This window comes from Calliphora vicina, chromosome 1, assembly GCF_958450345.1.
Source record: "Calliphora vicina chromosome 1, idCalVici1.1, whole genome shotgun sequence".
In the NCBI taxonomy this organism is placed as follows: domain Eukaryota; kingdom Metazoa; phylum Arthropoda; class Insecta; order Diptera; family Calliphoridae; genus Calliphora; species Calliphora vicina.
The window spans coordinates 150,288,438-150,304,606 of NC_088780.1; the positions used below are offsets into that span (position 1 = coordinate 150,288,438).

A 16,169-nucleotide genomic window follows, 5' to 3' on the forward strand; every position below is an offset into this window, starting at 1 on the left:
TTATATCAGTTGGCTTTGCGTCTAAGTTTCTTAAGATTTTAATAATTTCTGTTGAATGAATGAATATTTGTAAAAGTTCCATTATATTGTCAACAACTCTAAATCTGGCAGCAGTGTAGTGCATTTGTTGGTAATATGTACTTGGTCAGTATAGCTGCACTGTGTGACAGTGATGGTTTTTGTATTAGCTTATTGCTGTTAGGTGATGGTTTGTGCCTGTGATTATTTTTCATTCAAAATTAAAAAAATTAATTTTAGTTGATACAACTTTTTCCAACTGTTGTTAAAAAAAACACTGCTTTACCAACACGAACAGTAAACAATGTTAGTGCTACCAAGTTTTTAACTAAAAAACACAATTTACTACTACTTTTTCATTACAACTACTCCTCAACACATTTATTCCAGAAAATTATTATCAATTGTGAGTCAGGCGGTTTGGTCTTTTTGCAGCTGAAGAAAATTTTCAATTAACTCGTTTTTAATAAATTTAACATAGAAAACATTTAAATAAATCATCAAAATATGTCTACAATTGCAAGTGCTTTATCCATAGCCGGTACCCGTCAATCGGGTCAACCCGTGCGCACACAAAATGGTGAGTTATTAACCACAGAATGAACAGATGCTGCTGCGTATGAAAGCATAGGCAACTTGAAAAGGTGCAGCCGGCATGGCTTAAAAGTTGTTCTTTTCTAAAGAAACACATGTGTAAAAATATGTCCGATAGACCAAGATAATTTAATTTGCAAAAAATTTGCTAATTAAAGTTAAGATTTTAATTAAACAAAATGCTTTTAAAAGTTTGTTTAATGCGAATTCGATTGAGGTTATGTTTGCAAAATTCTTTGTTGGCTTCCTAGGTGGGAGTTTGTCTGACTTGTGCTTGTTGATAGAGTGACGTCATTTTGGAATATTTATATTGTTAATGATTATTTTCTAATTGTAGTTATGGCTGCCAGTTCCATTGCCAACATTGTAAAGAGTTCATTGGGCCCTGTAGGTTTGGACAAAATGTTGGTCGATGATATTGGTGATGTTACAGTGACCAATGATGGTGCCACCATTTTGAGATTATTGGAAGTTGAACATCCTGCTGCTAAGTAATTACATATAATTAACTGACAATTGACAAAGTTTTTAATTTAATATTGATTTTGTTACAGGGTCTTGGTTGAGTTGGCTCAATTACAGGATGATGAAGTTGGTGATGGTACCACTTCTGTTGTCATTTTGGCTGCTGAATTACTTAAGGTAAATTGATTATTCAATCGTTTTATACTCTAATATTTTATTAAAACTTTTGATGTTTACATTTAGAATGCCGATGAGTTGGTTAAACAAAAAATTCATCCCACCTCAATCATTTCTGGCTACCGTTTGGCTTGCAAGGAAGCATGCAAGTACATCTCAGAACATTTGACTGCTCCAGTTGATGAATTAGGTCATGAGACTTTGATCAATATTGCCAAGACCTCCATGAGCTCCAAAATTATTGGTGCTGATGCTGATTTCTTCTCAGCCATGGTTGTTGATGCTGCACATGCTGTCAAAGTAAGTTGTTTTTTTTAAGTATTGGCAAATGAACAAATGCTAACATTTCAACATTTTTGTTGCAGATTACTGACCCCAAGGGAAATGCCGCCTATTCCATTAAAGCCGTCAACGTTTTGAAGGCTCATGGCAAATCAGCCCGCGAATCTCTTTTGATCCCCGGTTATGCCTTGAATTGCACCATTGCTTCCCAACAAATGCCCAAAAAGATTGTTAATGCTAAAATCGCCTGTTTGGACTTCTCTTTGCAAAAGACCAAAATGAAGATGGGTGTCCAGGTTTTAATCAACGATCCCGATAAGTTGGAAGGTATCCGTGCCCGTGAATTGGACATTACCAAGGAACGCATCAACAAGATTTTGTCTACCGGTGTTAATGTTGTCTTGTGCTCCGGTGGTGTTGATGATTTGTGCATGAAATACTTTGTTGAGGCTGGCGCCATGGCTGTTAGACGTGTTAAGAAGAACGATTTGAAAATAATTGCTAAGGCTACTGGTGCTGCTTTCCTTACATCTCTCACTAATATGGAAGGCGAAGAAAGTTTCGATGCCTCCATGGTCGGTGAAGCGGCTGAAGTTGCCCAAGAGCGTATCTGTGATGATGAATTAATCCTTATCAAGGGTACAAAAGCCAGGTAATATTAAGACTTGACGTAAAACTTTTAAATAAGTAAAACTTTGAATATTGTTAAGACATTTTAATACAATATTTGTACACATAGAAACGAAATGTTATTTTCAAAAACTTAACCCATGCAACAGCAAAATACATGTTATTGATTGTATTTTGCTGTTGTACCAGACTTCTCGCTTGTATTTTTGTTTGACAATACCGAGTGTCTAGTATCTATGTAATGATTCCCTATGCTTAAGGGTATTAAGCAGCTCAATTATGAATAAAAATTCCCCGGAGTTTCTTCCCATTTTTCCTATTCAAATTAAATAGGTAAAGAACTCCCCGGGAATGTTTATTCATAATTGGGCTGTATGATTTTGTCACTCCATTTGTAGTTTCTACATTTTACATTTGTGACCCCATAAAGTATTGATATCGCTGTCGATGTAGACACTTCCGCATGTCCGTCTGTATGGTGAAATCAACTTTCCGAAACTCCAAAATAACTTGTATACATGACTGATACAACAATATATCCGCTATTGTTTCACTACTACCTCAATTTACCCTTTTTTTAAGCAAAAATTGGTTTCAATATTTATCTTAAAGTATATTTTAGTGAATTTACAATTCAGCACATGCTATTCTAATATTGGTTGTTATAGTAAAAATTCTTTGAAGACGATATTTAAATTTTTGTATGAAAATGTGTATAATTTTAGAGCTGCCGCATCCATCATCTTGCGTGGTCCCAACGATTTTTACTGTGATGAAATGGAAAGATCTATTCACGACTCTTTGTGTGTTGTTAAACGTGTTTTGGAAAGCAAGAAAGTTGTTGCTGGTGGTGGCTGTGTTGAGGCTGCTTTATCCATCTACTTAGAAAACTTTGCTACTTCTTTGGTAAGTTCTATATTTTCCCATAAAACTTTAACAAACACTTCTAATAATCATGCTTTTCTTTTTCGAAATTTATAGAGCTCCCGCGAACAATTGGCTATTGCTGAATTTGCCAAATCCTTGTTGGTTATCCCCAAGACATTGGCTGTTAATGCCGCTAAAGATGCCACAGATTTGGTAGCTAAATTGCGTGCCTACCACAATTCCAGCCAAACTAAAGCCGAACACGCTCTATTGAAGTGGACCGGTTTGGATTTGATCGAGGGTGTTGTGCGTGACAACAAAAAGGCTGGTGTTTTGGAACCCGCCATGTCCAAAATCAAGTCTTTGAAATTCGCTACAGAAGCCGCCATTACCATTTTGCGTATTGATGATATGATCAAATTGAATCCCGAAGAGAAACAAGGCAAATCTTATGGCGATGCTTGCGCTGCAGGCGAACTTTAAATTTCATAATTTAATACTTTTCTTATTAAGTTTAGTTAAACATCATCTTCGTTTAATTGTCTTTTTTTTTCTTTTTCCTTTAAGCATTTAAATCATTAAACACACCTAAACAACAAACAAACAAAAATACACTTTATTATTAACAATTTAATTGTTTCAAAACACAAAATCCCATTTTTAATTTCACAAAAAAGTCATGTTGGTTTTTTCAAAATTCTTATTTTCTTGTTTAATTTAATTATAAATCTCTACAAATTGTATTACTCACATCCTTCTTAAATAATAAAAAAAAAAATACATGAAAAATCCTTCCTTGTGTTTACAAGCTACAAGTTGATAATAAGGACTTTTTTGATAAATAAAAGAACAACTTAAAATAAAACACGCTTTTTTAAAACATACAAAATTTGGTTTTATTTGATTAATTAAACTAAATAATCATGTATTCTCGAACGTTAATTTCATTTTCGAAATCAAAATCAATTTTATCTCAAGCATTCTGGTATTAAATTCATATGCTTAAATACTTTGTAATTCAAATGTATTGAATTCATTTCATTGGGAATTCGTTATTCATGGCATTAATTCCATATTGACAATTGACTTTACAAAATAGCTTTAAAAATGTATTGAATGATTCAATATTTCTTCAGTTCAAATTATTGCAAACATTTTCAATCAAAAATTCAATCAACTTTTTTTCAATTAATTTTGTAAATGATTAAAAACAAAACTGAATGAATTCAAATTTAGATTTGAATTAACAAAAATTTAATCATTCTGAGTTTGAATGAATTCTGTTATGGATTAATTCCATTATGAATTAATACAACGACGAATGAATTTCATTTAAATAAAAGCTTCTAAATGAAGCTAGATAATTAGATGTCATTATGGAATGTGTGGCTGATATTTTTTAATTCTGAATTAAGATTTTAGTGAATTAAGTTCAAATAATTAATTAGAAGCTCCGTTTGTTTGGCATAATTGTTCCTTTGATTGGTTTGTAATTTTTGTTCAGAAAAATAAATTGGTTGTTTTTGAACTGTTTTACATTTTTATTTTGGGTTTATAAACAACCCGAGTTGGTTATGAATCAAAAATTTCGGGAATTTTTATTAGTTTTCTTGTTACAGTATTATTTCTGCACATCTATATATATAAAAGAGTAACGTTACTGAATGACTGACTGATTCATCATCGCACAGCCCAAACGACTGAAGCTAGAATCATGAAATTTTAACTGTGGGTTCCCAAAACGATCCGATAAGAAGGGATTTTTGGAAATTGGAACGTTTAGGGGGTAAAAAATGGGTAAATTCGGTAACCTTATATCTTCAAAACTAATAAAGATACAAAAAAACTAAAATTGCATGTTACTCCAATTAAAAAATAAGCCGACAGGTGTTTCGTACTTTTTCGAAATTCAAACCGTTTACGGGATAAAACGGGTAAAAACTGTATTTTGCTACTTTTTTGGCACCCTATGTATCTTTTAAACCAATAAACATAAAACAAATTTTATATCCGAAATTCGAACCCTTAAGGGATAAAAATTATGTTTACTTTTTCATAAAATATGTTTTTCGATAATTTGATATAGACATACGAATATTTTATTATGAGCTCCCACCACGATACAGAAATTTATTTGAATAAAATTTTACCACCGCAATGGGGATAAAAAAGGGAAAATACATTTTATTTGAAATTATTAAGTCAATTTTGATAATTTGTTTAACATTGGTTCCTGGATTTATACAAAAATTTTTATAATATTTAGGCACCAAAATTTAAGAACTGAACTATAGGTTCTTTTTTATTATTATAATGGTAATTTTTTTAATTTTCTATAACAACAGACTTAGAAACATGGAATTAAGCATACATGGTCCTAAGTCAGTGAAAATTCTAGGTGGAGACTTTTTGGTACTTTTTCTTTATTCGAATGGTACTTTTAGTAATTGCTTCACCAATGAACCTAGAAACATGAAATAAAGCTTATATGGACACGAGTAAGTGGGAATCCACAAGTGCCTGCTTTTTGGTACTTTTAGAATTTTCTGTAATAATGGATATAGAAAGATGAAATTAAGCGTATATGTTCCTTAGTTAGTGAGAATTCTAGAGGGAGTCTTTTTGGTACTTTTTCTTTATTCGAATGGTACTTTTTGTAATTTCTTCACCAATGAACCTAGAAACATAAAATAAAGCTTATATGGACCCGATTGAGTGGAAATGCACAAGTGGCTGCTTTTTGGTACTTTTTCTATATTCTAATGGTACTTTTTGAATTTTCTGTAATAATGGACTTAAAAATATGAAATTAAACATATATGGTCCTAAATGAGTGAGAATTCTAGGGGAATACTTTTTGGTACATTTTCTTTATTCGAATGGTACTTTTAGTAATAACTTCACCAATGAACCTAAAGACATGAAATGGACATATAAATATGAAATTAGGCGTGAATATTCAAGGTGAGTGAATATTCAAGGGCATACTTTTTGGTAATTTTTCTTTATTCTCATGGGTACGTTTTTGAATTTTCTATAATAATCGACCTAGAGTTTAGAAGAATTTCTAAACTGATAGGTTTCGGTTTTGTAATAATTTATTAAATATTAAGTGTTATAGAAACAAAATTAGTTGATAATATAGGAAATGCTATACAAATTTAAAATTCAAACTTGACGGGTTATGGTTTCGTGAATGCGAATTCAAAAGTGATATCAGATATCTTTCAATCGAAGAATTTTGTCTGTATTCCAGAAAAGCTTTTAAATTTCAATAGTATAGTATAAAATTTGTCCGATCTTGTAGCGCTCAATATTTTAGTCAAAATTCAAAATATCGGAAAAAATTCGGGAGAAATAAAAACTATTCAAACGGAATATTCACCCTTATCGTATTTGGCGAAAACGTCTTACACCTACGACTGTTTTGTACTAGATTAAAGATAAAATGCAAACTGTTTCTTTAATCTAGTACGAAACTGTCGCAGTCGTATGACGTTCACGCCAACCACGATAATGATGAATATTTTAATTTTAATTAATTTTAATTTTTTCCGATATTTTGAATTTTGACTAAAATATTGAGCGCAGCAAGATCGGACAAATACTATACTATTGAAATTTAAAAGCTTTTCTAGAATACAGACAAAATTCTTCGATTGAAAGATATCTGATAAATTATTTAAAGATGTATAAAAGTCACTATATAGTCAATAGTATTATGGTCCTTTCTGTAAACCTTGTTTGTAATCAAATTATGGGTAGTTATTGTGAAGATCATTCGATGAAACTTGGAATTGAATTTAATTCAATCGGATAACGTTTATACGTAGTTCCATATAGGTATTACTGAAACAAATATAATTTATAAAAATTACCGTAACGCTTTATAAAATTAAACCGCGTTAATAAGGCATGTAAGAAGAAAAATATTTAAAATTACACAAAAATATCTTTATATCTCATTTTAGTTGATATTATTTTAGAGAGTATGTAAAATATAAATAATTTTGAACTTTTTCTAATGCATCTTCTTTCTCTCTCATTAATACATTTTCCTCCAAAAATCCAATCAAAACAAAATTCGAAAACATTTATGTTTATAAATTGTTTTAATAAAATTTATAGCCCCACCCTCCCCTCCACCTGAAACCCAAAAATATTGTGATGAAAACACATAAAGAAGTACGAATGAAAATGAATTTTCACAAAATATACACATAAAATGCGCCTAAAAATAGAACATGCAACCGAAACTACGTGAAGAAAGTCAAAAGGAAAAATTCTTCATTCAATACACACGATTTTAGAAAAAAAGAAAATCGAAAGAAACGGATTACTAAAATATAATTTAGTAGTAAAAGAGCACATTTCTGTAAAACAAATTGTTGAAAAAACGTTAAAAAATCGTGTTAAAATATGGCTGAAAATAACGGTGAAATTGTGGGAGACATTAACAATAATGAAGCACAAGAAATTGTGGAAAATCCATCAGGAAATCAAAATAATAATAATGAATTATTAGATATGGTATTCACATTGGAAAGTGAGAAACAACAATTGGTAGAAGAATCGCGTAAACGTATAGGAGCTTTGCGTAAAGATTTGGAGGTTAGTTTTCATTTTTTTTTGGATAAATATAAATTGTTACAAAAGTAAAATGTAAATTTTAACATTTGTAATTTTCCAGGAATCTTTGGGTGAAAATGAGAAACTCAAAAAGAAAGTTAATCAGCTGGAGCAATCGCTTAAACAGTCGGTTATGTTGGGTGGTGTAGATGCCCCCAAAACTAAACAAGATCAAGAGGAATTATTGTTGAAAGCCAAAACTTTACTCTTCGAAAAGACTAAAGTCAATAAACAACAAGAACAACAAATTGCTACATTAAAGGAACAAGTTGAGGCCATGAAAGATGTTGTACAAGTAACCAAAGACATGTTGAATTTAAAAACTGCGGAATGTGAACACATGCAAACCAGATTGGACAAATCTCATCTGTGGATCAAGGCGGAAAAGGATAAGTGTACCATTACCGAAAAGAAATTGGCCATATCGAAGAGTGTGTTTGACAAACTAAAAGTTGAACATGATTTACAAACGAAAATTCATAGAGAATTGAAAGAAATCTACGAACAAAAGATTAAAGTTTTAAATGAAACAATAGAAAAACTTAAAGATTAATAAACATGGGTAGCAATTAAAAAAATAAATTAAAATCAAATTTAAGTTTAAATAATTTGTTGTGGTTAATTGTTATTAGTAGAAAATTAAACGAATAAATTTATAATTAATAAACTCGATTAATTTTAGGTTTTTTCTCAAGTGTTTTATTTTGTATTATATTTTTCGACAAAAACTCTTTAAAAGTGATTTATTGAACATGTTGTTTTGTTAGGTGAATGAAAAAGAGAGTCCAGTGTTTTTGTTGTTTTAATTTGTGTATTACATTTAAGCTGTTTGTTGTTGCTGTTGCATTTGTTTAACGGCGGCCATTTGTTTCATTTCAGTAACTCCTATCACAGCATTCAAGAAACGACTCTTTTGAATTTGAATCTTTTCGATTTTTTCAATTTGTTCTTGGACGTATTCTACACGACGTTTGAAATAATCTTTCGATGCTTCAAGATTCTAAAAGTAAAGTGAAATGTAAAATTTATTATAAAAATGAAATAATATTTCTAGATACGTAATAATAATTTAATTTCTGAAGAATTGCTTAAGCAAAATGTTTTCTATAAAAAAATATTTTATTTATAAAATTTTATTAAAATGTATGAGAAAATATTGTTGATAACCAGAATCGAAAAAAATCGTATAAATATATTTTTGGGATCAAACAAAAAAAAAACCAATAGAAAATCCGCAGTGTTCTTAGAAAACATTGAACTTTTCTATTGGAAAGATTTTTGAAAATCTGCCAAATCTAAAAATCATTAAAATAAAATTTTCTATCGAAAAGAAGACTTGTTTGGAATCTGGAAATTTTGTTGGAATATTACAAAATCTATTTTGAATAAATACGATTTTAAAATTTTAATTTTGCGGTTCGAAATGTTCGAAGAAATTTTTTTTTAAATTAATAAGAATTTAATTCTAGATCGAATAAAAACCGATAACTTTCGATTTCACGAGACCAATGTACTTTTTCTGTCGTTTCAAAACCGAACCTGACATTGATTGGATTCTATGACAACCCCGATTATTCATCCGACACGGTACGTATCAGATATAACGAAAAAGTTTAATGAATGCTTAAAATTCTTAAATATACATATAGCGATTTATTACCTTCTCCACATAGTAGCCAGTACCAACATCAATTACGAAATTGTCCAAATCCTTAATGCGACCGGGCACATACATACTGCTGGTTAAGGGTACAAGAATTTGACGATTATCCCAATCGGGTTGAAATGATTCTAAAGCTTCCTTGGAACTAGCATATTTAGCTTTACAATTATACAAGGTTTGTAAAGACTCTTGAATACCACTGATTTCCTATAAAATTCATAAAAATTTTAATTCATTAATTTTTTTTATTCATTTACCAAAAATTATATTTTTGCCTTAGACTTGCCTGCTCAAATTCTTGTTTAATTTGTACCAATTGTTCCAAACTTAAGTTGGCTAAATTGATTTGTTCTGGTTTATTGGTTCCTTCACCGGATGACATTGTTTATTTGTTAATAAATACACTACTTTCAATGAAATTTGCGAAAATTGTAACAAATGTTTTTTTCCAAAAAATCACTTAAATATTAGAGATCTCGTGTGTGACCATAAAAGAAGAAATAATGATGACTTATTGCCGGAAAATCGTTTATGTTGGCAATGCCTCCAGGTATTGACAGCCGTTTTTGGGACAAACAACATTGTAGGGTTGTATTTTAACTACAGTGGGCAGACAAATTAAAGTTAAATTATACAACGCCCATAATGCAGAAAAAAGTAATTATTATTAAATGAATATAAATAAAATTTCATTTAATTGAATATATTGCTTAAATTTTAAATTTTGGAAAGATGTTTGAATGGTCTTAGTTCATTATAAAAATAAATCAAATGGCTTAGTCGGTTTTAGTGACATTTTTCAAATAAAAATTCAAATAAAAATCGTTTGTAGGTTAATTCTATTTTCAATTGGGCGGGGCTTCAATGATTACAATATTCTTGGGATATATTGGAAACCGACTTTTGGCCAAATCCGATATTATTTTAAAAACATCCATATAAGTAACTAGATACTTACTATCTATCACAATATATAAAATACAAGAGATTAAGTTTTAATTTATGTTATAATATGACCATGTTGGTGATACAGATCCCTATATATTAGAGAAATATTGAAATTTGTATGCATACAAAATATTTGTATGCTAAGCGAAGATGTGTTATGCTGGAAATCTTTACTAAGCGAAACTGGTGTTCGATATAGAATAGAAAAACCTTCCCCGCAGAAACATATTGCGCCCGGCCGAATTCCAGTTTGATATACCATAGATTATAAAACCCTTGCGAACGACAAAAGGAAATCTTTTCTAAGCGAAGTCATTAAAGAGCGAAATGTACTTCTAAATTTTGTAAATATTAATTTTGATTAAACTTTTACACATACATGTATTACCTCAAATTAAGGTTTGGTGGCTTGGCTATTAATATTCATAAACTGAAATAATATTTATATATATATTTTTAGATATAAACAAATTTCGGGCCAAAAAATCGGTTTTCCAGGATTTGAACCAAATTCAGTTCATATATCGTTAGAATATTATTTTTATTTTATACCTCCAAATGGGTGTATAGAAAGTTATTGGTAATCCCGTACTTTCGGAGATATAGGCAAAAATATTTTAAAATTTGCAAAATAAGCATATTGCTAAATAATTTGTTCAAATATGTATACTTTAATTAAATATGCTCTTTTTGAAATTGCTAATAAAAAGAAAATTTGCGTCGCTTATGGCTTTGTTTTTAAAATGATTCTTCTGTAACAAATTTAGAGACGTTTATTAGAATCTAAATATTATCTTGTATTTATTTATATATTTTTCCATAATAAAATAACTGTGATTTTCTGTTTCTTATTTCATTGGAAAAAATAACAAATATTTTAATGCTGTTATATTTTTAGCCCTTTGTAATTTCATTCAGACTTTACTCTTTCGTTCTGTCTTTCTTTAAGGAAAACAATTTTATAAACTCTAGAATAATTTTTAATATAATATACAATCATAAAAGTTGCATAAAATAACCACAATAACGCATTTATGACATATCGATATTGTAATGTAAAAATTTATTAATGCGGATATATCATTTTTTAATTTATTCTTGTTTTATATTTGTCATACCACTGTCTACGCGGTGTAGTCTCGGCCATATTTTGTCACAGTAAACATTAGACAGCTGATCAATTTGAGAGTCCAATCAGAATTGCATGTGTTGTGTAATTTGACATTTACATAAAACGAACCAAAAAAATATAACTTCTTGGACAAAACTTGGACCGTTTTTTTTTTCTGTGAGGGAATGGCTTGTGCTAGAAATTCGCTAAGATTATTGAGCGTAAATAAAACAATTATCAGAAACATAACAATGTCAGCTCAAAGACGTGCGCAAGAAGCTTTGGAAAAGATAAAGGAGAAAAATCCCTACTTTGATAAATATGCCGATAAAATAGCTAAATTACAACAGACATCACCTGAAGAATTTCTCGAAAGGGTAGATAAGGTAGCAAACCCTATAAAGGAAGGCAAGTCACAAGCTAGGTAAGTTATTTTTAATTAATTATAAACAATTACTTTTATTAAAAATAATTTCCCTTAAAAAGGTCCTACTCCGAGTTGTTGAACCCCAAGGCACCTAAGGAACAAGTTGAAGCTGAAATTCCCTATAAGAAGTTGAGTGATATCATGAAAATAGAATTGATTGAAGACAAAACAGCAGAAGAAATCTCCAAAATATGGGTTGAATACCACAAAACCAAAGATGTTTTGGCTGCCACTTTGACTGTAGAACAGTTTAATAATTTAATGGAAAAAGCCAAAAATCATCCCATTTTCATACTGCCTTTGCCACGAAGTGAAGGCTTTGAGTTCATTCTGCTGCAATTCGCCAGCAATACAGTACACTTTACACCTTTGCTGGCATATCAGGTATGTGATTGAGAGACTAATTAAATTTTAAACAATTTGTAACATAAAATATATTTTAGGTCCATGCGGAAAATGCTCCTGAATGTTTGACCATAGTCCATTACACTGAAATGCGTGATAAAGGTATAGTCCTAATGCGTGGCGAATATGACACTAAAGTATTGACCGCCCAGGAGGCTCAATGTTTGGTGAATGAATTGCAGATGTTTTATTGCATACACGATGAAGACAAACTAAAACTTTTGGAAACATTCACCAAAAAACCTGATGATTTTAAACACATGGATTTAATCAAGGAAGTGGAGAATATTAAACTTGTTTAAGTTGCTTTTTTGTTGATAATAATGAAATGATAGTCAAAATAAAAAAATTATGAAAGAAAAACAAAGTTGTTGTTAATTAATTGAGAAGTTCAGGTTTTTTATAAAGAATGTAAAAAGTAAGTAGTTCTAAATATTTTGCGGGATATTCAAATGTTTTTATTACAGCTTTACAGCGACGATGTATTAAACCATGGTTTAATTGTAATTCAGATTCAATCGTCTCTTTTAAAATATTTTGATATTCCCTTACAACCGCAACTGATATAGCTTACTTGGTATACTTTTAAGGCAGTATTTTTCGATTACAATTTTCCTTTGGGAGTCTCTGCCATCACTTGCTCTTAAATGGTGTATGGATTCATCTGAATATAGAACAGTATTACATTTCTGTCTAGACCAGTTCAAATTTCAATCAATTATAACGGTATTTTTGAAAAATATCCTGATTTTGTGCAATCAAAATAATGGCACCATCGTAAGAAATTGTAGAAAAAAATATAGACTATTGTGTTTCCGTTTTAAAAAAATACCCATAAAATTATAACTGAGGCTATCAGTGCTGAAGTGGTGTAACCCTAAAATATTTATTTAGTCGTATATTCAACTTACACCACTGTTACTACATTACATTGTTATATTCTGCTTTCAGCTAAAATATTTGTTCAGCTCCATCTGTTTTTGAATACGAAAAGGTTGCTTACCCCAATTTTGTATTTAGTATATTGGTAATGTAAGGACTTTATGTAACACCAGAACAGCAACCAAAAAAATTGTGGTTTACACCACTTTTGATCAAATATAATTTTATGAATATCTTTTAAAACGTAAACACAATATTCTATACATATTTTTTCTACAATTTCCTACGCTGTGCCATTATTTTGATTGCACAAAATCAGGATATTTTTCAAAAAATTTCGGTTTTTGTTTATTCAAGAAGCTAAACCATTTTTGAGTTACCCGAATATAGGTATGTAGTGCAACCTTCTCCATTTTCGAAATAACGGTATATCTATAAAATTCAATTTAATTTTGAATATGAGTTAACTGTGTTTAAAATTAAATAGGTACCCGGCCTAAGTTGTTTTTTTTTATTTATTTTCAACAACCTAGCCAATTGGCCATAACCGGTTATACATTTTTAAGCACATTTTCATAACACATAATATTGTAATTACTTACACCGCCTAAAATATGAGAATATGGTGAAAGTTAGAACAGATCTAACCCTGTATGATAACCTCTGAACAGTGATCATTTACTACTTAATGTTCACTGAGATCACTTTAACTTAGAGCAAGTTTTAATAAAGAAATTTCATGCGAAGTGATTTATTTTAACGGTTATTTATGTTAATTTTCAAATTAACATAATTTGATTTAAAATAAATAAAATACGCAATAATATCATTATAATTAAAATCCTACATAATTTCAATTGATTTTATTTTTTCATTTGTTTTTACAATGGGATTTTTTTGTTGTTTGTTATAAAGAATGAAGAAATAACAGCGCTGTTTATTTATTTTGTAATATGAATATTTATTTTTAAATTTTTTTATTATACATATAATTTAATTGTTGTAAAGGTAAACAAATGAAACTTTCCGTTTTTCTTAGTTTTATTAAAATTTAAATTAGCAGGCAACAGCAGTTAAAATTGTATTACTTGCATTAGTAACACTGTGCTACAGGGAAATACATAACCTCGCCCAGTCACGTAGTGTAGAGTGTGGACAAGATCAGCTCGGCTGATTTGAAAAAAAAAAATTGTTTATGCGCAAACCAGAAATGAACTTCGAATTTGTGTCGTATTTGACATAAAATTAAATCTTACTGTCTTGACTATACCATAATCTAGGTATTTACGGGTTTTCTTCAAGATTTTTTGAAAATGTCTGCTCACCAAATACTGAACCCAGGACAAACATTTTCAGAAACGGTATCTTAGAATGAATTAAACTTTTATTTTAGGTGGGAACATACACAACATACACTCCCTAATATACTGTGGATGACAATACAATGTAACTAATTCCAAATATTCTAAAAATAATAGATCACAATTTAAAAAAAATTTAAAGCAAACTAAAAAAGTATGGAAACTTATGTGCTGTTTTTCTATAGCAAACGAGTACTTTGAGTGGAAATTTAACATGTGTTTTGTTATGGTAACAAAAACCAAATATGTATGTACATGTAAAACGTCCACTCAAATCTCTCGTTCACTATAGAAAAACAGTACATTAAGTTTTTCCCATAAGTTTTCAATACACGTGCATCATTTAATTGTTGTCATTGTTGTGCTGGAATCTGTAAACTAGGGGCATATTATTCTCGGCGTATGGATACATAACATCGTTTAAAATGGATCTGTGTCCGATTGCAGTCATAGCATATTTTATGTTATTAAATGAACCACCATAACATTCAAAATCGGGCAACATTTGTCCCTAGACCCTATACAAGGTCCTCCTCAGAAAATGACTTGAACATTAAACATTGTCTTATAATAATTAGTTTCGTGATGAAATTGGACATAAAGAAGTTTTATATAGACCTAAATCTTTCGGTCCATAATTGAAACCCTAAATCAGTGAAATATGTATGTATACCCACATATTGATGGTGGCTAAACAATATTCGGACCAGCCGAATATGACGCTCTTATCCTTCGTGAGAAAGGTATATATAAGTTTGTAATTTGCACAATATAATTTCCCGACCCTATAAAGTATATATATTCTGGATCATTAGATAGCGGAGTCGATTAAGCCATGTCCGTCTGTGTGTCTGTTGAAATCAATTTTCTGAAGACCCCTGATATCTTCGGGATCTAAATCTTCAATAATTCTGTCGGACATCTTTCGAGAAGTTTGCTATTTAAAATCAGCAAAATCGGTTCACAAATGGCTGAGATATGAGGAAAAAAAACCAGGACAACTTCGATTTTTGACCTATATCTGGATTACTAAGTCATTAATATAGACAATATGGATATCTAATGATAGATATTTCAAAGACCTTTGAAACGACGTATATAAGACCATAGTAAGTTGGACCTACAATAGGTCAAAATCGGAAAAATATTTTTTAACCGGATTTTTTTTTTTAAAAAATTAAAATTTAAAAATTTAAAAAAAAAAAATTAAAATAAAAAAAAAAAATTTTGAAATTTAAAAATTTTTTATTTTGAAGTATAATTTGGTGAAGGGTATATAAGATTCGGCACAGCCGAATATAGCTAATCTTACTTGTTTTTAAATTATTTTGTTACACAGGGTAATTTTAGTGATCTTAAAACGGCACAAATACTCTTACTCCGCCGTACTCTTGCAATCGTAAATAACATTTATTAAAACTAAAATAACGATTTTTATGAACACACTAACAAAAACATCCGTTATGATATTGACATTTGCAAAAGTAGGTTACAAGAGGAGGCATCATGACAACAAAGTGACAATTAAGTGAGATGCATGGAAGTTATTTTGAACAGAGGTGCAGAGATATTTAGCACCTATGTTTAAGGTTAAAATGCGTTTGTCTTTAAAAGGATAATTACGATCTGTTGCTATAGCAAGAGAGTTTAAGAAATTCCCATAAAATACTTCCCGGGAGGTTAAATTTAAAATTGGAAATTAGTTCTCGA

The 16,169-nt window shown here is 30.1% G+C and overlaps 4 protein-coding genes across 4 annotated transcripts; 3 read left to right on the plus strand and 1 right to left on the minus strand.

The window, feature by feature from the left end:
* The first annotated feature begins 408 nt into the window (after positions 1-408).
* CCT1 (chaperonin containing TCP1 subunit 1) lies at positions 409-3,922 on the plus strand. The gene is made up of 7 exons (XM_065516133.1): positions 409-598; positions 950-1,103; positions 1,167-1,254; positions 1,321-1,554; positions 1,620-2,188; positions 2,892-3,072; positions 3,148-3,922. Exons 1-7 carry the CDS (start codon positions 526-528, stop codon positions 3,514-3,516), a joined length of 1,668 nt encoding a protein of 555 aa, XP_065372205.1. The 5' UTR covers positions 409-525; the 3' UTR covers positions 3,517-3,922.
* Positions 3,923-7,266: 3,344 nt separating this feature from the next.
* On the plus strand, positions 7,267-8,343 carry LOC135964073 (paramyosin). The gene is made up of 2 exons (XM_065516134.1): positions 7,267-7,644; positions 7,724-8,343. Exons 1-2 carry the CDS (start codon positions 7,453-7,455, stop codon positions 8,213-8,215), a joined length of 684 nt encoding a protein of 227 aa, XP_065372206.1. The 5' UTR covers positions 7,267-7,452; the 3' UTR covers positions 8,216-8,343.
* Positions 8,339-9,848, minus strand: Pfdn5 (prefoldin 5). The gene is made up of 3 exons (XM_065516135.1): positions 9,612-9,848; positions 9,323-9,532; positions 8,339-8,662 (listed from the first exon to the last, which is right to left on the minus strand). Exons 1-3 carry the CDS (start codon positions 9,705-9,707, stop codon positions 8,483-8,485), a joined length of 486 nt encoding a protein of 161 aa, XP_065372207.1. The 5' UTR covers positions 9,708-9,848; the 3' UTR covers positions 8,339-8,482.
* A 1,626-nt stretch (positions 9,849-11,474) lies between these two features.
* On the plus strand, positions 11,475-12,565 carry LOC135959018 (ATP synthase mitochondrial F1 complex assembly factor 1). The gene is made up of 3 exons (XM_065510005.1): positions 11,475-11,808; positions 11,871-12,195; positions 12,255-12,565. Exons 1-3 carry the CDS (start codon positions 11,570-11,572, stop codon positions 12,516-12,518), a joined length of 828 nt encoding a protein of 275 aa, XP_065366077.1. The 5' UTR covers positions 11,475-11,569; the 3' UTR covers positions 12,519-12,565.
* Positions 12,566-16,169: the final 3,604 nt, after the last annotated feature.

Excerpts from the sequence above, each read along its gene's own strand:
- CCT1 (XM_065516133.1), top strand. The coding sequence starts at position 526 with ATGTCTACAATTGCAAGTGCTTTATCCATAGCCGGTACCCGTCAATCG. Across the intron at positions 599-949 it reads ACCCGTGCGCACACAAAATG|TTATGGCTGCCAGTTCCATT; the intron begins GTGAGTTATTAA and ends TTCTAATTGTAG. Across the intron at positions 1,555-1,619 it reads ATGCTGCACATGCTGTCAAA|ATTACTGACCCCAAGGGAAA; the intron begins GTAAGTTGTTTT and ends TTTTTGTTGCAG.
- LOC135964073 (XM_065516134.1), top strand. The coding sequence starts at position 7,453 with ATGGCTGAAAATAACGGTGAAATTGTGGGAGACATTAACAATAATGAA. Across the intron at positions 7,645-7,723 it reads CTTTGCGTAAAGATTTGGAG|GAATCTTTGGGTGAAAATGA; the intron begins GTTAGTTTTCAT and ends GTAATTTTCCAG.
- Pfdn5 (XM_065516135.1), bottom strand. The coding sequence starts at position 9,707 with ATGTCATCCGGTGAAGGAACCAATAAACCAGAACAAATCAATTTAGCC. Across the intron at positions 9,533-9,611 it reads TTAAACAAGAATTTGAGCAG|GAAATCAGTGGTATTCAAGA; the intron begins GCAAGTCTAAGG and ends TGAATTTTATAG. Across the intron at positions 8,663-9,322 it reads CTGGCTACTATGTGGAGAAG|AATCTTGAAGCATCGAAAGA; the intron begins GTAATAAATCGC and ends CTTTACTTTTAG.
- LOC135959018 (XM_065510005.1), top strand. The coding sequence starts at position 11,570 with ATGGCTTGTGCTAGAAATTCGCTAAGATTATTGAGCGTAAATAAAACA. Across the intron at positions 11,809-11,870 it reads GAAGGCAAGTCACAAGCTAG|GTCCTACTCCGAGTTGTTGA; the intron begins GTAAGTTATTTT and ends TCCCTTAAAAAG. Across the intron at positions 12,196-12,254 it reads CACCTTTGCTGGCATATCAG|GTCCATGCGGAAAATGCTCC; the intron begins GTATGTGATTGA and ends AATATATTTTAG.